Here is a 23,019-nt window from a genome sequence, read left to right as displayed (position 1 = left end):
TACCCCCATCACGCACCATTTCTGGCGCTACAAAAAATATATTTTTTTAGTTTTGTAGCACCGGTATTTACCCAGCGGTAATCAGTTACCATTGGGTTGGCGTGGGAGCCCTTACCGCCACCTCAATGGGTGGCGGTAAGTGCTCCCCCACTGAAATGGTCGCGTGGCAAGTGGTTCGCTTATCGCATCATGGCCGTTTCTTAGAAACAAAAAATGACAGCCTTTTACCTGCTGTGGTAAAAGGCGGCCTCAGCGCATATCAAAAACACATACTGATGCCAGCACAGGCCCCCCCTTTTTACCGCAGCTTAGTAAAAGGGGGCCCTTGGTGTCTGGAAGGCAGACACCAGTTGGAACTAGCCTTAAGCATACCTCCTCTGTAACCCTAATCACGGTGACCTAATCAGTGGCGTAGCTAGGTGGGTCGCCAGGGGAGCGGCCATTCTGCTGGCGCCTATTTTTTCTCTCCTCGTGTTGCATTGAAAATGTGCATCGGCAGAAGTCCGCTTTCGCGCCCCCCACGCTGTCAACCTGGCTCCGCTTCTGGGCCTAATAGCCCAAAGTGGGGAAAAAAAAGAATCCAATGTGATCAGGTGGGGTTAATTAGGGCTGTCAGTAGACAAGTAAATAAAGTGTGACCGCATCAGTTCTATGACTTTTGAGACCAGGCCAAAAAATCCTCAGAAGGAAGGGATCCCCAGAAGCTTAGCCAGTGGTGGGAGGCAGGGCTGGTGGTTGGGTGGTGGGGATAGTGCTGAGCAGACTTATATGGTCTGTGCCAGAGCTGGTGGTGGGAGGCGGTGCGGGGCGGGTGGTTGGGGGGGCGGGGATAGTGCTGGGCAGACTGATACGGTCTGTGCCCTGAAAAAGACAGGTACAAATCAAGGTAAGGTATACACAAAAAATGGCACGTGAGTTTATCTTGTTGGGCAGACTGGGTGGACCGTGCAGGTCTTTTTCTGCCATCATCTACTATGTTACTATGTTAGGTCATCAGTAACAGCAGGAGGAGTTGGGTGAGGCCTGTATGTCCTTTTTCCTAAGACCAGCTGTACCTCAAAATGAGAAAAACACTTAACTGCCTATGAAACGCTCTGCATTTCATTACTGTATCAAGCTCTACTCCTTCTTAAAGACCACGCCATAAAGTCAATATGCCATTTTATTCCTTTCTCTTTTTGAAAGCATAAGACAAATTATTAATCAAAGCTGTTTGGTATTCTGGGAAAATCAGAGATTGTAAATAATAGTAAGTAATATGATCTAATAGGATGAGCTTGCATTCATAAGTATTTTAATCTACTTTAAATTTCTTTTTACAGAGCAGATTGGTCAAGACATCTTGGAAAATCTGAACCATGATAGGGAAAAGATCCAGCGAGCTCGAGAGAGGGTATGTCAACATGTATTACTGGAAACAATGTATGGTACTGTTGGCTTTGTGGATCAATGCACCATATTACTTCAGAATGTTAGTTACGTAGACAATTATAGAGTACTAGTAAAAAAGGCCCGTTTCTGCCTGAAATGAAATGGGCACTAGCAAGGGTTCTCCCCTCCCTCCGTTGCTGTCTCCTTCTCTGTCCTCCGAGTCCCACACCCTCCTTTCGTCCCCTTCGAGTTCGAGGCCGTCCTCCCTCTCCTCTCCCACTCCCCTGTAACTCACCACTTTGTCGAACGACGACCGCGATTGTGGCGGGGCCATTTGTGGAGGGGTGGTTGGAGGGTAGCTGGCACGTTTTTAGTCGGTGGTTACTGTGGGGTTCGTCGGTTGAAGCCATCTATCTCTGGCCATGTCTCCGCCCTCGACGTCATAACGTTTGACGTGAGGGCGGGGCTAGGAGACATGGGCAGAGAGAGATGGCTTCGGTTGGGCACGTCCTCGGCCGCTTTTGTTTGCTAGGCAGTCTGCAGCGATTCGTTGGAAGAGGAGGAGTAGGGAAACACGCTCCACGTGTTTCCCTACTCCTCCCCGTTCATTCATTTTCGTTGTTTTGTAATTGTTCCGCCCTCGACGTCATCACGTGTGAAGCGAGGGCGGGGCATGGACACATGGTGAGTGTTGTGGCTTCACCACCATGAACTTACGAACCGCTGTCTGAGTGGCTGCTGTGACGTCAGTGTCTTCAGAACGTTGAGGGTGAGTTTTATTATAGTAGATTATAATATGGGAAATATGTGGATGATTTTTTTTGCCTCCTTTCCCATGTTAATCTGCCTTCATTCTCTTCCTCCTCCTCCTCCTCCTCAAGCATAGAATCTGGTTTCTTTATGGGATATTGTTATGTACTTCTGACCAGCATTGACCACATTTGGAAACAGGATAGTGGACTTGATGGAATTTTTGGTCTGACCCAGTTCTTATGTTCTTTTCCTCTGCTATCTTTCTTATCAGCTCATGTAGAACACTTTTTTCTTCATTTCTAGGAGCTAATCTTGTGAGCCTAAACAGAAACTAAATTCAAACCAGTTCAATTCATTTACTGTACATCATACTTCCAAAAATACTTAGTAAAATTTTAATAAAACCTTTCCCCGTGTATTCAGAATACCTACTCATATAGTGGAGGCATAGCCTAATGGTTAGTGCAGTGGCCTGAGAACCTGGGGAACTGGGTTTGATTCCCACTGCAGCTCCTTGTGACTCTGGGCAAGTCACTTAAGCCTCCATTGCCCCGGGTATAGACTTAGGGCCATGTTTGCTAAGGCGTGCTAGTGTTTTTAGCACACAATAAACGCTAAAGTCACCCATATCTTCCTTTGGGCGACTTAGTGTTTAGCGAGCGCTAATCATTAGCATGTGCTAAAAACGCTAGTGCTCCTTAGCGTGGTTAGTACCTGCATATAATATATGTAAACCGCTTTGGTTCTACCCACAGAAATGCGGTATATCAAAAGAAGAAAAAAATGAATAAAACATTGGTTAACTTATATGGCAACAGTAAAACTCAAAAAGTAGGATCTCCAATGGTTTTAGATATTATGATCTTACCTCACTTTCCTTTACCTTACTTCAGCTTGATACCTTGAAAATTAAAATGGAATTAAAAAAATAGAAGCATACTGCGGAGAGGGTGAAAGTACAAAACACAAACAGTCCGTAAAAAGAAGCACCAAGAGCAGTCAAAAATGGTACAGGTGTCCCAACACTAATAAAATAACGCTTGCCTCAGGGGTCAATTCAGCATATCAACACTACTGTCTTAAGGTGATGGAGAATCAGAGTTTCTATGCAGAGCAAACCCACTGTGTAATCGCGCTGATGCAGACCGATATATTTTTGCTTATTTTTTTTTTCTGTTATTAGTTTGAACAGTACAGCTCAGCCTTTTGATTATAAGCACAATTGAAGGATATGTTATTATCTTTCACCTCCACATAAAGACCTTAAGAACATAAGAAGGTACTAAGGTTGCTCATTCTACTTGATCATCGAGCCCAGCATCACATAACATGCTAACATAGTATATGATGTTACATAAACACCAAAATGACATATCTAGGCTTCCCAGTAGCCAGTTGAGTCTCACTGATCTCTGTTACCAGTCTATGCCATTTGCAAGTATTTAGTAGATCCTAATAGGGAGATCGTTCCCTGTTGCTCACTTTTAGAAGTAAGAGGTAGCAGCCTCAGATTCTGCCAGGCTAGTAATTGTTAACGGACCTGTCTTCAAGGGGGAAGAATTTTCATTTAGTTTGCACCTAGATGGACCAATGGTGCATCTAGACTAGTATCCTGCTTTCTAAACAGTGGCCAAGCCAGGTCACAAGTACCTGGCAGAAACCCAATTAGCAGCAACATTCCATGCTACCAATCCTGGGACAAGCTTGTTTCTTCCAAGCATGGAAATGTAGCTCAAGTTAGTCATCTTTGAGCTTGTGACATGTTCTCATGCATAGTTTGCAGGAAATATTTTATTTTAATATAGCTTTCATCTCCTTCCTTATTAGCTTCGAGAAACGGATGCCAACTTGGGGAAAAGTTCCAGGATTCTGACAGGAATGTTGCGAAGGTAAGGAGCAAGGTAGGGACCTGCCATTATTTTTTTTTTTTAATACAGTTGGTTTGCATTGCTGGGCACAATTGTTTGGCATCTTCCTTTGTTGCAATTGAATTGTTTGGCATCTTCCTTTGTTGCAATTGCGTTTTGACGTTCATGCTAGTTCAGATGCAATAGGATGTTCAAGATGTGTCAACTGTGGACTGGAAGCTGCATGAGGGGCCTTCAGTGCTTCTCATATTTTTATCTGAATCACATTCTAACACCAGGAATTTGGATTTAGAAAGAAGAGATCATTTAATTGTGGCTCTACAGTTCTGTGGCCTGATAAAACTTTGGTGTGATCTTTATCAGGTTTAGGGCTGAACACTATGTTGGAATCTAAAAAGGAACCCTTTGGAGAGGAGTCATGAAGCAATAAAGAGTTGTGATAATTTTTAAAATAAAATATCTGAAAATGCTGAGTAAAATTTAACATTGTTTCCAGGGGCTTTAACTGTTGGGAGATCCTTAATAGCCGATAGGATTTCTGATTCTGTAATGTCGTTCTCTAACATTGTAAGGCATTGTAAGCATTGTTCCCCATGCTTGGAACAAACTCCCTGAGTCCATACGCCAGGCCCCCTCCCTACCCATCTTCAAATCATTGCTCAAAGCCCACCTCTTCAATGTCGCTTTTGGCACCTAATCACAACACCTCTACTCAGGAAATCTAGACTACCCCAACTTGACATTTCGTCCTTTAGATTGTAAGCTCTTCTGAGCAGGGACCGTCCTTAGTTGTTAATTTGTACAGCGCTGCGTAACCCTAGTAGTGCTCTAGAAATGTTAAGTAGTAGTAGTACCACTTCTGTAAGTCTGGACCATAAGATTAATGGTACATATTAATTTAGGGGCTTATCCTGAAGTTATGGCAAATAGGGATCCAACTGCTTTTGGGTTGATATTTAAATAAAAAAAATGTGTCTATAACACATGAACCTTATTCGTCCACAACAACTCTCTGTATTTGTTTCCGGAAATGGCGATCGCCTCTACGGTATTATGTAAGCCACATTGAGCCTGCAGATAGGTGGGAAAATGTGGGATACAAATAAATAAATCAACAGTGAGCTTGTTTGTTTGTTTGTTTTGTGATTTTTTAACGCTAGCCACAGCATTTAAAGAAAGCTATACATTTGGTGCTGCTATAGGGATAAGAACATAAGCTTTGCCATACTAGGTCAGAGCAAAGGTCCATCAAGCCCAGTGTGCTGTTCAATAGTGGCTAATCAAGGTCACAAGTACCTGGCAAGATCCCAAAAGAGTAAAAATCAGATTTTATGTTACTAATCCCAGGAATAAGCAACAGATTTTCTCCAGTCCACCTTAAATCCCAGTCAGGCTTTAGGCCTTGTTATAGTACCGAGACAGCCTTGACCACCTTAGTATCTGATTTTAGGAAAGCAATCAGTCTAGGCTTTAAGGGCGTCTTTTATTTATTTATTTATTGCATTTGTATCCCACATTATCCCACCTCTTTGCAGGCTCAATGTGGCTTACAATTCATCGTGGATATTGGAAGTAGAAAAGAATATACATTTGGTTTATGGAGGGTTAGGGTTACATGGTGGTGAAGTACATGGTTGTATTACAGCAAAAGACGTTATAAGACATTCCTATATATATTAAAGATTATACAGTTACATGTGTTGATCTTTGTGATAAATCTTGTCGAAGAGATAAGTTTTCAGTAGTTTGCGGAAATTGGCCAGTTCATGGACTGTTTTCAAGTTGCGTGGTAGTGCGCTCCATAGCTGTGCGCTCATATAGGAAAAGGTAGATGCATGCAACAATTTGTATTTCAGACCTTTACAATTGGGAGGATGAAGATTGAGGAATGTGCGAGAAGATTTTATTGCGTTCCTGGGTGGTAGTTCTATTAGGTCTGACATGTAGGCTGGGGCGTCTCCATGGATGATCTTGTGGACTAGGGTACAAAATTTGAACGTGATGCGTTCTTTAAGTGAGAGCCAGTGTAGTTTTTCTCGTAGGGGTGTCGCGCATTCATATTTTGATTTGCCGAATATTAATCTGGCTGCTGTGTTCTGGGCTGTCTGGAGTTTTTTTAAGTATTTGCTCTTTGCAACCAGCGTATAGTGAATTACAATAGTCCAGATGACTACTAGTGATTGTACCAGATTGCAGAAGACGGACCTTGGAAAAAATGGTTTAATTCTTTTTAGTTTCCACATTGAGTGAAACATGTCTTTGGTTATGTTTGTCACATGATTCTCAAGTGTTAGGTGTCGATCGATGGTGACTCCAAGAATTTTTAGGGTGTCCGAGACTGGTAGGTTTAGTTTAGGTGTGTTGATGGTAGTGAATTTATTCTTATTGTATTGCGAGGTGAGTACAAGGCATTGGGTTTTTTCTGTGTTTAGTTTCAGCTGAAATGCATCTGCCCAGGAGTTCATGATGTGTAGGCTTTGCTTGATTTCATTGGAGATTTCCCTTAGATCTTGTTTGAATGGGTTGAAGATTGTTACATCGGCAGCATATATATGTGGGTTTAAGTTCTGATTCGATAGTAGTCTGGCCAAGGGTGTCATCATTAGGTTGAATATGGTCGGTGAGAGAGGGGTTCCCTGTGGAACGCCGCATTCAGGTGTCCATGTAGCTGATGTAGCCGAATTTGATGTCACTTGATAAGAGCGTGTCGTTAGGAACCCCTTAAACCAGTTGAGAACGTTACCTCCGATGCCGAAGTATTCAAGGATGTGTAATAAAATTCCATGGTCAACCATATCAAATGCGCTTGACATGTCGAATTGTAACAGTAGTATGTTATTCCCGTGTGCAATCAGTTGTTTGAGTTTTGTCATGAGTGTGACTAATACGGTTTCGGTGCTGTGATTGGCGCGGAATCCTGATTGGGAATCGTGTAATACTGAGAACTTGTTTAGATATTCTGTAAGTTGTTTGGTCACCATACCTTCTGTTATTTTGGTAATTAAGGGAATGGATGCTACTGGTCTATAGTTCGTTAGTTCACTGACATTTTTCTTTGCATCCTTGGGTATGAGGGGTGAGTAAAATGTTACCTTTCTCCATTGGGAAGAGTCCGTTTTGTAACATAAAGTTTAGGTGGTTTGTTAGGTCCGTTATAAATTATTAAGGGGCTGACTTCATGAGGTTGTTTGGGCAAATGTCTAATTTGCAATGAGATTTGGCGAATCTTTAAGCGTTTGTAAGATGAGGTCTTCCGGTAGTATTGTGAATTCAGTCCAGATCCTGTCTGCTGGGTAAACTCCAGGGTCTGGGTCTAGGCATTCTAGGAGTGAAGTGTAGTCGATGGGGCTGACAGGTATTTTAAGTCGTCGTTGTATGATTTTCTCCTTAAAGTACTTCGCCAAGTCGTCAGCTCCTGGTGTGTCTTTGCTGTTGTTGGTAACTGGAGTAGTATCTAATAGTTTATTCACGAGTTGGAAGAGTTTGTGTGTGTCTTTGTAATTTGGCTAATTTCAGTTTTGTAGTATTGTCTTTTGGTTTGTCTTATGGTATATTTATATTTTCTTCGGAGTTGCTTCCAAGCGTTGAGAGTGGGATCATCTTTCTTTTTATTCCATGCACGTTCTAGTTTCCTAACTTGTGTTTTGACTTTTTTCAGTTCTTCATTGAACCATGGTATTGAGTTCTTTCTGTGCGAGGTTCTGGTTTGGATTGGGGCGATGTTGTCTAGTATTAATTTACATCTGTTATCCCATTCTGAGAGGAACTGGATTGTGTCTGTCTTTATTGTCCATCCGTCGATGTAGATTTGTTGCCAGAATTTAACCGGATCTATTTTTCCTCTTTGGTGTAGGTTTTTCATGTTTGTATTTATTTATTTATTTATTTGTTGCATTTGTATCCCACATTTTCCCACCTATTTGCGGGCTCAGTGTGGCTTACAATAAGACTTGAATAATAGAAATACATTTGTTACAACTAAGTTATGGATTACATTGAACAGAGTTGTGCGAGGCATTCGAATATCGTTGGTAGTATAACAATGGGACAAAACATAGAAACATTAGGAAGAGACAATGGGAAAAAGGGCATTATTAGGCGCCTAGACATATAGTGTACATAGTTGTATGTTAGGTAAGTCTTTCATTCTCCATTGGAGGGTAATATGTGCTTTGGTCTGACCACAGTATGGGTGACCAATTAGTGTTTGTTAGTGTAACAGTTGCGTCGTGGTCAAATTTGTGTGTTATGATGTCTAATGTGTGACTTTTTTTGTGTGTTGGTTGTGTATTTTGTCCTTGTAGATCCCATAGTTGTAAGAATTCTTTACAGTCTTGGGTACTTACATCTCCCTGCAAGCAGAGCACACCGGGCTCTGCATGCACTACTTCTTTCTCTCTCTTCCTTTCCCTCTGCACACATATATACCTCTTGCAGCACAACCCCAAGGCTTCTCCCTTCCTCTGAACAAACACCCTATCCTTTCTTTCTCTCCCTAAACACACACAGATACAGCCCTGTACCAGTTACCTGTTCTAAGTGCTGTAAGCCTATACATATCTGCAAATATAATATACTTTATATATCCAAACTCGTGTGGATTCTTTGTATTCTTTGGGAACCCACTGCCTCTGTTAGCTGGACTCGGGACCAACCCTAGACAATGTAAGCAATTCGGTATATAAGAAAACAGAATATCAAGTAAGTAGTGATGTGTTAGAATTCCTATTATTGATTATTATGGTATGCCTTGTTGAAAAGAAAAGTCTTTAGTGATTTTCGAAAGTTGATTAGGTCGTGAATAGTTTTCAGGTCAAGTGGCGATGCATTCCACAGCTGCGTGGCTACGTAGGAAAAGCTGGATGCATGTATTAGTTTGTATTTTAGACCTTTACAGCTTGGGAGGTGAAGACCCAGGAATGTGCATGCTGATCTTTTTACTAAGGCGCACTCACATTTTTAGTGCGCGCTAAAAATTGTGGGCGCGCTAAATGTTAGAGGCGCCCATAGGAATGCTTTGGCATCTCTAACGTTTAGCGCCTACAATTTTAGCGCTCCAAAAACGTGAGTGCGCCTTAGGAAAAGACCCCCTAAGTTTTTAGTGATCCAATTCAATATGTCAAGCTGTGCTGAGTACCTGAGAGTTCATGAACCCTGGCTGGTAGTAGGTTAGGAGAAGAATAATGTAGTTCCTCTCTGATCCATTCGGTATCAGTGGAAGAGTTCCAGTGCAGTACTGACATGTGCCCAGGTTTTGAAGTAGAAGACAGATTGTATGAGCTGCCGTCTCTGCATCTTGCTTGTTCTTCTCATTAGGTACCAAAAACTGAAGATTTTTCATTCCTTCGGTTCCTGAACAGCAGACCTGGAGCTGGGTTTTGGCCTAGAGCCTACATGGGGGAGGAGTAGCCTAGTGGTTAGTGCAGTGGACTTTGATCCTGGGGAACTGAGTTCGATTCCCACTGCAGCTCCTTGTGATTCTGGGCAAGTCACTTAACCCTCCGATGCCCCTGGTACAAAGTAAGTACCTGAATATATATAAACCGCTTTGAATGTAGTTGCAAAAACCTCAGAAAGGCGGTATATCAAGTCCCATTTCCCTTTCCCTTAAGTAGGGCATGCTGTCCAGAGACTCACCTTGGATTTAGAGGTATGGCAGTCAGGTCTTTGGAGGTCTTTCAGGAGGACACTCTCTTGGTAGTGGCCCTTCTTCTCTTGTTAGGGATGTATGGACTTGGAGATGGGGCAGTGCTTGTTTCATAGAGCTCCAGCCACCTAGTTTGGAAGACAGGTCTCTTCTGCTTGTGATGGGGGTGCTTTCTAGATGCTGGCTGATAATGCCACCACATTGGCTTGGGGAGGGGGGGGCGTCATATAGAGTACAACTATATCAATAGAGTTAATTTGGCTCCATCAGTGGGCAGAGTGCCAGGCTGAGATACTGTCTGCACTTCCTGCATATCAGTCTTCCTCTGTCATATTATTCTGGAGCAAGGAATTAAGAGCTGAGATTGAGTATTCTAGGTGATGATAGTGCACTCAAGCCACCTGGTCTTCATCTTGTCAGCATCTTGGATTACCAAAACTGCTTAGGAGGAAGTCTAGCAAAATTGGGTTATAAGGTATTAATTTTACAGTGGGCCTTGAAAGGTTCACTCTATTTTTTTTTTCCTCATGGCTTTTCATCAGCTGAATTCTGAGTTGGATAGTTGACCATCCCCCCCATTTCTGGTCATGAAGACCTTGAGTTGTTATCACAGAGCATGGTAGACCAGTCTAGTTAGACACTTGGCAGAACCTCTTGGCAACTGTCTTGGGGCCTGAGTCAGGTCCAATTTGGTCCCCTGGATGGGACTTGGTGTATGCTTGTATGTTGGATGGCTTTTCCTTCATTTTAGACTGTTGCTTCATCAGGGAATCTCAACAGTGGCCTGGTCCTCAGTACTCTTGGGAAGAATATATTGGTTCTGGTCTGTGACAGGGGCTAAGAGTCAGGGATCTCCTGATGATATACACAGAGGGCCTTGCATTGTTCTTTGTTATTTGTGGAGGATTAGATGGTTTCATTTCTCTCTGACAGCCAGGGAGTCCCTTGGTGAGTTTATGTGGGTTCCGCTCACCTTCTCAGGACCACCCTTGGAGCCATTCCTCTTGGGGAGTGTGTTTCTGAGGAAGGTCTTTCTAGGTAGCTTTCTGGTCAGCTAGGCACATTCTGTTTTGTTGGTCCTTTTGCATAGTGATCTCTTTTTTCTGCCTCTTGTTGAACCCATTTTCTTACCAGTCAGGTATTCTTTGTTGCCAAATATCGCTTCACCATTCTTCTTAGCAAGAAGTTGGCTCTGACCTACACCTACATTGAGCAGGTTTGTCCTTTTAGAGCCATCACACCTTACCCAAGTATATTGTAAACAGCTTAGACTTCTCTCTTTTGAAAATTTGTGGTAATATCAAATAAATTGAACTTGAACTTACAAACTGTCTTTGGTATATGCTCTGCTCAATTGGCCACATTGGATTGCAGCAGTTTCAAATCCACGATCTGATGGATTAAAGAGGTCATTGGATCATCATATTGGTGGATTTGGAGGAAGTAGTCCATCAGGCCTTAGGCCCAACTCTATGAAACTGTGGATGACAAGCTGGAGGGACTCCAGGATGGTGTAGATTCAGAGTGTCAACGTCATCATTGCTGTTCTCCTCCCTTAGATTGTCAAGTTTGATGTTTGGGTTAAGGAGAAGCAGCTTTTGAAGGAGCCTTGTCTTCCACTTACCTAAGGTCTTAAAGCTTTGGGTATGTCTCACTCATCTGGATTGATCCAGCAGGATGATAAGGAAAGTTAGATTTGTTCTTACCTGTTGATTTCCTTTCCATGATCTCTGTAGACCAGTCCAGGACCTTCCCTTGAAGATTAAGGCATTTGATTATTCTTCTCAATATCTTCCAGCACTTAAGTTGGGCCATTAGTTTTATCCTTTGGGAAGCTCAGTGGAATTTTCCCAATCCTAGGAGATTTGGTTTCTGTGTGTTTATTACAACGTTGCTCAAGTTTCTCAGATCTGCTGTGTCAGTAGTATACTAGCAAGTTCCAGGGCTGCATCTCTCCTTATACTGATGGTGTTTCTGAAAATACTTCTGCCTCCTGTTTGAGCAGCACATTCCATCCATCTGAACTGGTCTAGCAGGAATCAAGGAAATGAAATGAGCAGATGATAAGAAATTTCACCATTGTGCACACTACATTTTTTTAAGGCACACTAATCTATGTACAGTAAATTCCTAGAACCAACTTTCCAAAATGATCAGGGGTGCTAAACCCTTCTGAAGTTACCACTCCCTGGACAACGTGAAGGAATACGCAACATGCTGCTAGAAGACTGGTGGGACAAGGCCTCATCCCTGCTTGATTCTTTATAAATTGTTTTTAAACGTTTCACTCTTACACTGAAAACACTCAGCGGTGTTGGAGCAAAATATCTTGGAACCGGTGTTGCTTAGTGTACTCCCTCTCAGCAATTAAGATCTAGCCAGGGAATGTTTGTTGTTATTCTTTAAAAAAAAAAAAAAAATCTTCAGCTAGACACAAAGTTTCTCAGCCCTAGAATGTGAGTTTGGATTTGGATTTTAGATATGATTTCTCACTTTTACAAATCCAAGCACGAAACAAGTTAAATACAAGTACATTAGGCATTTCCCAGTGTAAACTGACCCTGAAGCAACGGAGTGTCAGTTGGAGGAGTGGAATTTGAATCCGAGCTTCCCTGGTTCTCAACCCACTGCTCTAATCACTACAAAGCTGCTGCTCCATTCTAGTCCACTCCCCAGTGTTAAGAGGTCAAGTGAATTATTAAGAACATAAGAACATTAGAGTAGCCATACTGGGTCAGACCAATGGTCCATCTAGCCCAGTGTCCTGTTTTCCAAACAGTCGCCAAGCCAGGTCACAAGTACCTGGCAGAAACCCAATTAGTAGCAACATTCCGTTATACCAATCCCAGGGCAAGCAGTTGCTTCCCATGTGTGTCTCAATAGCAGACTATGGACTTTTCCTCCAAGAATTTGTCCAAACCATTTTTAAACCCAGATATGCTAACCGCTGTTACCACATCCTCCGGCAAAGAGTTCTAGAGCTTAACTATTCATTGCATGAAAAAATATTTCCTCCTATTTATTTGAAAAGTATTTCCATGTAACTTCCTCGATTGTCCCCTAGACTTTGTACTTTTGGAACGAGTAAAAAATCGATTTACTTCTACTCGTTCTACACCACTCAATTATATCCCCCCTCATCTGTCTCTTTTCCAAGCTGAGCAGCCCTAACCTCTTTAGCCTTTCCTCATACGAGAGGAGTTCCATCCCCTTTATCATTTTGGTTGCTCTTCTTTTATTGAACCTTTTGTGAAAATTTACCATACAATATTTATTTATTTTATTCAGCATAATGCCAAAACTGGTTCTTCGTGGATAATGATAAGGAAGCTAGTCGTACAATTAAAACAAAAAACCAAAAGAAAAGAAAATATACATAATATAATGTTCTAATACAAATTTCTTAAACAAGTCCTTTTTTTTGAATGCATAAATAATTCTTTTCTGCTCTGAAACATAATGCGAAGGAGTTGTATATCAGGTTAGCATATCTGCTATATTTGATCCCTTTAACTGATGGGAAATGCAAAATCAATTTATCAGTAGTAACGTGCTCTGGGAAAGACATAATATTTATTTGGTTCACTTGTATCCAGGGGTGTGCTGGTAAATTTTTTAACAACAGGCTCTTTCTCCTGACGTAGCCAGCTCTGCAGTTGGAAAGGCCAGGGGTGGCCGGGTGGTGGGGGGGAGCAATACTTGCCTCTCTCTCCTCCCTCCCTTCGTGTGGGCACGCTAGGCATACCTTTGCTGGCAACCAATAAATGGACTGCCACCACTCCCAACGTCTTGCTTTGAGCAGCATGCTGGAACTTCTTTCACATGCTGGAGAAGTCCCAGCCTGCTGCTCAGAGCTGGAAACAAGGAGTGGGAAGCAGCAGTAGTCTATTTACTTGGCTGGCAGGGCTCAGCATCCCCACCAGCAAAGTAAAAGAGAATTCAGCAGGGGGCCCAAGCCCACATTTTGGTAGCCAGTTGTTAAAGTAGCCATGGAGGGCCCTACTTTAACAACCGGCTCCCAAAATTCTTAAAAACTTAACAACCGGCTCTTGCGAGCCTGTGAGTCCCGGCTCCAGCACACCACTGCTTGTATCCCATATTTTCCAGCTTGTGCGGGCTTAATGTGGCTAACAAAGTTAATACATCAAAACATAATACAGCAGGATATAATAATTATAGAAAATTAACAAATACAGTAATGAAAGCAGCTAAATACATCCACTTCTGAACTCTCATCCCCAGTTATCTTACCTCACCCATACCTTTATTCACAGAAATATGTATACCATATGTCTTCGTGTCTTAATATTGTCCTTTTAGCTTCCCGTTGTGTCTCTCCAATGTTTTACGGTTTTGTTCCATTGTTATATTCCTTAACGATACTTTGATTGTCTCGCATAACTCTTCACAATGTAATCCATAACCAAGTTGTAACAAATTGTATTTCCATTACTCATAATATATTGTAAGCCACACTGAGCCCGCAAAAAGGTGGGAAAATGTAGGATACAAATGCAATAAATAAATAAATAGGAGAATACGGATGGGAAAACAGAAGCAACAAAAGGGAAGCAGACATAAGGCAAAAAACGGGAAATCAGTCAAAACGGAAATAGGGGATTAAAAAGTAATGAGGTCTTTGGGATAAGCTTTACTAAACAAATAAGTCTTTAGTAATGTTTTAAATGTCTGGTGATCCGTTGTCTCTTTCAGTAGTCTCGGCAAAGCATTCCAGGAGTGCGGGCTGATGAACGAAAAGGAAGAAGCGTAGATTGACTCGTACTTTAGATTCCTGCAGGAAGGATAGTGCAGAAGGAGATAAGTAGGAGATGACACCGATGAATTTCTGACTGATATATCTAGAATACTGACCAAAAATAGATCTAAAAACCAGCATACAAACTTTAAAGAAAATTCAAACCTGAACCATAAGCCAATGCAGTCTCCTTAATACCGCAAACCGTTTCTGTTCAGCCACATTTTGTAATTTCTTGAGAATTATTTCCATAGCTTTCAGACTAAAGTTTTATTTTTTTTTTTTTTAGCTTCTTAAGCACTTCCCTAGCCTTTACACATAGTAACATAGTAGATGACAGCAGAAAAAGACCTGCACGGTCCATCCAGTCTGCCCAACAAGATAAACTCACATGTGCTACTTTTTGTGTATACCTTACCTTGATTTGTACCTGACCTTTTCAGGGCACAGACCGTATAAGTCTGCCCAGCACTATCCCCGCCTCCCAACCACCAGCCCCGCCTCCCACCACCGGTTCTGGCACAGACCATATAAGTCTGCCCAGCACTAGTCCCGCCTCCCAACCACCAGCCCCTCCTTCCACTACCGGCTCTAGTTTTAAGGTTTGCTTCTTCTCCTAGAGTTGTTGAGTGATATTTTTCCTTTGGGTGAGTAGTCCGCTGTCCAGCAGCTAGCATTCCTGTATTCATTCATATTATCACATTGTCTTAACTTGAAGTTGTGATTTTATTCGTTTTAGTGAGGCTGTTTAGGATAGGGAGGTTTGTTGTTGGTTCTGTTTTTTTTATATTTATGCTGTTCTGTGTTGAGCAGATTTGTAAACCTGGAAAGGCAGATAATTCTCAATTGTCACCACATCTGTCCTATTTCATGCAAAATTAAGTACAACAGAGAGCAAATGACACCACTGTTTTAATGTACTAGTTAAAAAAAAATTACTAACTAATTTCTCCAAAGTGAAAATGGATTCTTTTTTGAGATGAGCTCATAAGGTGAGCATCCGTCATTTCAATAATGGGCCAAATGATTAGAAATCCCCATGTACGAGGGCCATGTGAATAATCTAACCTGTTACAGCATGATTTATATATTCACCAAAATGTTATGAATCTGTTTTGAAACTGTGACCTTATCTCCACCAAATAGCTACAGAATGCCTCAAAATAACCATGCTAGCTAATGAAGTAAAAAGTGTTTTGCTAAAAAATCTCTGGCCTGCATCACAAGGTCAGGTGGAGCCGGATCTGACCCAAGGGTCACATGCTGGATGTTTCTGGCGTAAGTGAACCATACTGAGCTCTACATTCCTTTGTCTTGCAGTAGAGGTTGAGTATGACAAGATGTGGTGTAACCTGAACATCCTTTCATTCGGCTATATGTACTCCAGGGTACCTGGTCAAAATAGCCCTGACAAAAAAGCTCCAAACAAAAAAAGCTCCCGACATAATAGTCCCTGACATAACAGCCACTGTCAAAACAGCCTGTCCATAATATAACCCTTGACAAGTTAGCCACACGACAAAAGGGCCCGATCAGGCTGCCCAGAATATGGGACTGTATTTTTTCCCTAAAATTCTTACCTTACCAAACAGGATAAGGTTGGTAAGACTATGAAAATGATGACAATATTGTGTTTTTTTTAAATTAGCATGTTGATGGAAGAATAGTTTCTTTAAATAGCAGAACAGATCATGAATACCAGTTTGTAGCTATAGAATTTTGTTTATTTACTAGGAACGCAAAAAGATCAACACACTCATTCCTCAATCTCCACTACCCCAACTGTAAAGGATTAAAATATAAATCCACGTACACAACCAGTGTCTCCTATGTTTGCACGCAGCTATGGAACGCACTACCAAAGGCCATAAAAACAACGCAAGATTTAACTATCTTCCGAAGGCTACTGAAAACTGCTCTATTCAAGAAGGCAGACCAACATTCATCCTCAACACTAAATAATAAGACTACACATGATCTAGAAAAATCGAACTCTTATCACTTGACTGACTAACCTCTTTCACTTTAATCCTATGTTGAATATGGCTTCTCTACAGCCGATGACCTAATGTATGTTACAATCCTATCTATCACGCAGGAACCAATACACACTACCACAATGTATTCTTCTTTACCATGTATGTATGCACATGGTGTATATATATATACATATACATATATATATATATATATATATATATATATATATATATACCATGATCTGTTCCATGTATGTATGCAACTGAACGCAACACCATTTGTAATTTTGCTACCCAGAAATGGCAACCGCCATTACGGCAAATGTAAGCCACATTGAGCCTGCAAATCGGTGGGAAAATGTGGGATACAAATGCTACAAATAAATAAATAAATTTACGTATGCTTTATGCAGTCGAATGCTGGTAGGAGTCTTTATCAGTGAAGATTTCAGTTGTAGTTTATTATATTGTATGTGATGTGTTATTTTTTCTTAGGGGGTTGTTTTGTCAAGGGTTATTTTGTGGGAGGGGCCATTTTGTTAGGGTGTGAAATGTCAAGGGTTATTTTGTTACAAGGCTATTTTGTCAGGGCTATTTTTAGGTATAACTTGTCTGGAATGTTTTTACGTTTGGGGAGCGTGCCAGGTGCCCTTGACCTGGATTGGCCACTGTCGGTGACAGGATGCTGGGCTAGATGGACCTTTGGTCTTTCCCAGTATGGCACTACTTATGTACTTATGTACTTATGAAGGGCGACGAAAATGATAGTGGGGATGGGACGACTTTCCTACGAAGAGAGGCTGAGAAGGCTAGGGCTTTTCAGCTTGGAGAAGAGACGGCTGAGGGGAGATATGATAGAAGTGTATAAAATAATGAGTGGAATGGATCAGGTGGATGTGAAGCGACTGTTCACGCTATCCAAAAATACTAGGACTAGAGGGCATGAGTTGAAGCTACAGTGTGGTAAATTTAAAACGAATCGGAGAAAATTTTTCTTCACCCAACGTGTAATTAGACTCTGGAATTCGTTGCCGGAGAACGTGGTACGGGCGGTTAGCTTGACGGAGTTCAAAAAGGGGTTAGATAGATTCCTAAAGGACAAGTCCATAGACCGCTATTAAATGGACTTTGAAAAATTCCGCATTTTTAGGTATAACTTGTCTGGAATGTTTTTACGTTTGGGGAGAGTGCCAGGTGCCCTTGACCTGGATTGGCCACTGTCGGTGACAGGATGCTGGGCTAGATGGACCTTTGGTCTTTCCCAGTATGGCACTACTTATGTACTTATGTACTTATGATACTCCAGAACATCCAGGCCACCTTAGCTGAACTGAAGTTAAAGAAAAACAGTCACCTTCAGTTATTTTTGTGTTTTGTTATGTAGAAAGCTTCAGCTACTGATACCTTCCTCACCTTAGGAGTATTTCAAGCGGTATTTGGTAAGCTCATCTTCAAGACTGGCTTTATCTTCCTTTTATTGCAATCTGACCAACTCCCTTATTCCCTGCCCATGCATCCGACAAAGGTTTGGTCCAAGCTGCAGTGTGTCCTGTTTTCACGGACTCAACCAGAGCCTGGAGGATCCTGTGATTAAGAGTAATATGTAAATGACACGAGCTAAATTCAGAATCCGCAGAGAAGGGGAACTGGCAATTGAAATAGATGCTTCAGTGCTTGTAGACAATCAAGAAAAAAAGCCCCCCCCCCCCCCCCGCCTCCCCAGGAAGGGCCTCTGCGACATGAGCTGTAACGAATATTCTTGCATATGTCTCCATTTTGTCAAATCTCATTAAAGAGGCCTCCTGCTTTATGTCAGTTGAGCTGTCCAGAAATCATTCATCATTTTTAGTGTACAAAAACTCTCATGCAGTTATTTAACTAATATCGTATTAATGTTAAAGTTCAGCTGTCATTTAATGGTATAGCTTAATCAGACGTAGCATTTAGGGGAAATAGTTTCGCCTGCTTTCCTTGGCTTTCAGGTTAGCAGATTCAAATCAGGATTTATGGCTTTCTAAACCAGTGTGTTTTCTCCATCTTTCTGCTTGATGTACCGCAGCCTTTTGTTGCAGGACACTGCCAAGTGGTATTTTCAGTAAAGTAAAGCATCTCCTCAGATTGGGAAGGAATACATTTGCAAGTAATTTGGAGAGGATGAAATACAAACGGTGGCTGTAACCTTTGAATCCTCCTAACCTTTGGTTTCCTTTGTGTTTGGAAATTAAGTTCCGTAGTCACAGTTTCTAGCTGTTCCGTAAATCAAGTGACGGATCTAGCTCTGCGGCATATACACAGAGGGCTCGGGGATTCAACGTGCTTTGGAGGCTGTGAGTTTTGGAAGGCTACTTTCACAGCAAAAAAAAGTTGATCAATTATAAAGTGATGTACAGCTGAGTTGCTCACCCAGATGTAGGTTACTTAAAGCTCTAGAAATAGATATGAAGTAGTTTGGATTTACCTGACACCTTTTCAGTAGTAGCTCAAGGTGAGTTCTTCAAGGTGAGTTCTTGCAGGTACAAGAGGCACCAAGATGGGCATGCTTAATACCAATTGTATAACGGCATTAGGGCGCACCTAAGCTGTTATAGAATATTAGTGGAAAGCCATGTTGGCGCACTAAAATATAGGCACAGCCACTTGAGAGATCAATGGCTGGGGTATGCGCACCATACTACACGCACAACTGATAGTGTTCTTTAAGTTGCGCATATCTCTTGGTGACACGTCCACGGCACACCCATTCTCCACTCAGGATTTTGAAGACCTCAATTATATTCTTCCTCAGCCGTCTGTTTTCCAAGCTGAAGAGCCCTAACCTCTTTAGCCTTTCCTTATACGAGAGGCGTTCCACCCGCATTATCATTTTGGTCGCTCTTCTTTGGACCTTTTCTAATTCCGTTATATCTTTTTTGAGATCCAGCAACCAGAATTGAACACAATACTCAAGGTGAGGTTGCACCATGGAGCAATACATAGGCATTATAATATTCTAACGTATGTTACAATTCAGTCTATCACTCAGAAACCTCTATGCAATACCATAATGTATTCTTTACCATGTATGTATGCACCTTAATGCAATACCATTTGTAATTCTGTACCCGGAAATGGCGATCGCCATTACGGCATAATGTAAGCCACATTGAGCAAGCAAATTGGTGGGAAAATGTGGGATACAAATGCTACAAATAAATAAATAAATTCTCAGTCTTATTTACCATCCCTTTCCTAATAACTCCTAGCATCCTGTTTGGTTTTTTGGCCGTCGTCACCAAACTCTGTGGGCAGAAGATTGCAGCATATTGTGTACAGTGACACCTAGATCTTTTTCTTGTGAGCTGAGTCCCTATGATTCGGATTATTCCTCTCAATGTGCATCACTTTTCATTTCTGCACATTAAATTTCATCTACCATTTGGACGCCCAGTCTTCCAATTTCCTAATCACACTGGTGTATCATTATGAGTCCCATAACCTGTTTTAAGGTTAGCACTGCCCTAGAGCCCAAGCTTTTAGGGGGCAATTCTGTAAAGGGTGCTAAAAGGCGCGAAACATTTGAACACTAAGTTGGTATTCTAGAAGGGCAAATTTGCATGCCAGATCCATTCTAGAATATTTATTTTTATTTTTGTTTTTGTTACATTTGTACCCCGCGCTTTTTCCCACTCATGGCAGGCTCAATGCGGCTTACATGGGGCAATGGAGGGTTAAGTGACTTGCCCAGAGTGTCACAAGGAGCTGCCTGTGCCTGACGTGGGAATCGAACTCAGTTCCTCAGTTCCCCAGGACCAAAGTCCACCACCCTAACCACTAGGCCACTCCTCCACTGTTGCTACTATTTGAGATTCTACATGGAATGTTGCTATTCCACTAGCAACATTCCATGTAGAAGTCGGCCCTTGCAGATCACCAATGTGGCCGCGCAGGCTTCTGCTTCTGTGAGTCTGACGTCCTGCACGTACGTGCAGGACATCAGACTCACAGAAGCCTGCGCAGCCTTCTACATGGAATGTTGCTAGTGGAATAGCAACATTCCATGTAGAATCTCCAATAGTAGCAACATTCCATGTAGAATCTCCAATAGTATCTGTTTTATTTTTGTTACATTTGTACCCCGCGCTTTCCCACTCATGGCAGGCTCAATGTGGCTTACATGGGGCAATGGAGGGTTAAGTGACTTGCCCAGAGTCAGAAGGAGCTGCCTGTGCCTGAAGCGGGAATCGAACTCAGTTCCCCAGGACCAAAGTCCAACACCCTAACCACTAGGCCACTCCTCCAGCAATGACACAAATGTTGACGATTAAGCACGCACCATGTGTACACAACTGACAGTATTCTATAAAGCATACACTGAAATGGTCCCCCGCTTATGAGCGCCCCCTTGAAGTGTCACATTAGAGCACTTAAGCACCAAATTACAGAATAGTGCCTGAGCACATTACTGTGCGCATTTGCCACTTCACTGCCATTTTAGGGCATTGCTGTAGTACAGAAGTTACACACCATATTAGTTCCTAATTTTTGGCACACTATCCAACTTATTTTCGAAAGAGAAAGACGCCCATATTTCGACCCAAATCGGGAGATGGGCGTCTTTCTCCCGTGGGCGCCCAAATCGGTATAATCGAAAGCCGATTTTGGGCGTCTCCAACTGCAGTCTGTCGCGGGAACGGACAAAGTTGACGGGGCTTGTCGGTGGCGTGCTGAAGGCGGGACTGGTGCGTGTTTATCGGCCGAGGAGAGCTGGGCGCCCTCGGCTGATAATGGAAAAAAGAAGGGCGGCAGTAGCGAGAATTTGGGCCGCTTTTTTGGACCCTTTTTTTTCCACGAACAAGTCCCCAAAAAGTGCCCCAACTGCCCAGATGACCACCAGAGGGAATCGGGGATCACCTCCCCTGACTCCCCCAGTGGTCACTAACCCCCCCCCCCCAAAAAAAAAATAACTTTAAAAACTTTTTTCCCCAGCCTGTATGCCAGCCTGAAATGTCATACCCAGCTCCATCACAGCAATATGCAGGTCCCTGGAGCAGTTGTTAGTGGGTGCACTGGACTTCAGGCAGGTGGACCCAGGCCCACCCCCCCCCTACCTGTTACACTTGTGCTGGTAAATGGGAGCCCTCCAAACCGCCCCCAAAACCCACTGTACCCACATTTAGGTGCCCCCCTTCACCCATAAGTGCTATGGTAATGATGTAGAGTTGTGGGCAGTGGGCTTTGGGGGGCTCAGCTCAAATCCGCCCAAATCCAATGCATTTGCCCGGCACCAACCGTATTATTGAAACAAAAGATGGACGCCCATCTTTTTTGAAAATACAGTCTGTCCCGCCCCTTCGCGGACCCGTCCTCGGAGATAGTCGGCCATGGAGATGGGCGTCCGCATTCGATTATCCCCCTCTATATGGAATAAGGGGAGGCTAAGCAGGGTAAAGTGTTAGTTTTATTTACAATTTACAATCCCAGTTTTTCTATTCCACTGTAGAGCACTAAGGTACTGTGAGGCATGCATTGTCTGTCTTTGTGTTACAGCTTTGCATTATGTTTAAATGAAGTCACTTGTCCTTGTCATTCATATCTGAAATTGTAACTGTAGGGAAACAATGCATGCCTTGTTATGTAATGAACTTGTCACTTGCTCTTCCTGTGTGTCAGGGTATCCAAATTTAGTTAGGTAATAGTGGTAACCACATTGCTCCTTGTTCTCTCTCTTTTGGAAGTACAGTATTGTTAAGGCATCAGAGTTGGTAGCCAGGATTTCCGCCCCAGGGGTGGCTGTATATGTATTTATAAAGTAAGAATATATAGCTCTAAAAGCCTTCCTGAGCAAAGCATGCTAGATAAGCCCAAATTATTATTACACTGCAGTTATCATAACATAACAAGTTCATTGCTCAGCTTTACTAAGTCATTTAAAGACAATACATCTGTACAAATATATTTTGCACTGTTTTTTTCTAGAGAACCATTTTGATTGTTTTGGAGAAGGCAGTTAAGCTGCTTGTGAAAGAGGGAGCATGCTACTGTCAGCTGGCTTCTGATAACCATCATTTGAAGGAAGGCAGACCCAGACAGACTTCAAGGCCTCTTTCAGTCTGGGACATCCTTTATTTTCTCCTCTTGGGATGTCTCTGTGTACCTCAAAACATACACCCAACACAAACAAAACAACTCCTAGGTAACCAGAGGTGCTGGCTGAAGACTACTTCCAACAGACCATGCTACCTTCAGGGCCTGCCTGTACCAGCAGTGTCATAGTTCTCCCAAAGGCCTTTAAAACCCTTTAGTGTCCAATGTTCCCGTAATAAGCCATATGGGAACAGATTGATGGGAACATTGGACACTAAAGGGTTAACTTCTTCTTGTAAACTGTGCCTGAGCTCTTGTCTAAAATTCCATTCATCACCCAGGCTTCATTCTATGTCTTTTCAAATATTCCTGGCAGAACTCACCAGGGAGAGCTTCCTTTGAATCCTTCCCCTACTTCCCCCTCCCATGGCCATCCTTTTCTCCCCAGAAATTCCCTCTTCCAGGGTTCCCCAGCTCCATTTTATTTCCATTGAATTCTCTAGGAAGCGCAGCTGTAAAGGACTAAAATACAAACAGATGCATGCCACCACCTTCTCTTACATGAGCACGCAGTTATGGAAT

The 23,019-nt window shown here is 42.4% G+C and overlaps 1 protein-coding gene and 1 long non-coding RNA gene across 3 annotated transcripts in view; one reads left to right on the top strand and one right to left on the bottom strand.

The window, feature by feature from the left end:
- The window catches only part of VTI1A (vesicle transport through interaction with t-SNAREs 1A), a 673,595-nt gene that overhangs the window by 365,729 nt on the left and 284,847 nt on the right, over positions 1-23,019 (top strand). The window contains exons 6-7 of one of the 2 annotated variants that reach the window (XM_030202729.1): positions 1,323-1,393; positions 3,952-4,013. In XM_030202729.1, the coding sequence (XP_030058589.1) occupies positions 1,323-1,393; positions 3,952-4,013 (133 nt within the window). Of the gene's footprint in view, positions 1-1,322; positions 1,394-3,951; positions 4,026-23,019 lie in introns of both variants that reach the window. The other variant, XM_030202730.1, reaches the window with a different exon arrangement.
- LOC115469935 lies at positions 91-16,362 on the bottom strand. The gene is made up of 3 exons (XR_003942090.1): positions 16,351-16,362; positions 7,614-7,616; positions 91-199 (listed from the first exon to the last, which is right to left on the bottom strand). It is a non-coding gene; the product is annotated as an uncharacterized LOC115469935 (long non-coding RNA).

The sequence above is a fragment of the Microcaecilia unicolor genome, chromosome 5, assembly GCF_901765095.1.
Source record: "Microcaecilia unicolor chromosome 5, aMicUni1.1, whole genome shotgun sequence".
NCBI lineage: Eukaryota > Metazoa > Chordata > Amphibia > Gymnophiona > Siphonopidae > Microcaecilia > Microcaecilia unicolor.
This window is presented reverse-complemented; position numbering and strand designations above follow the sequence as displayed.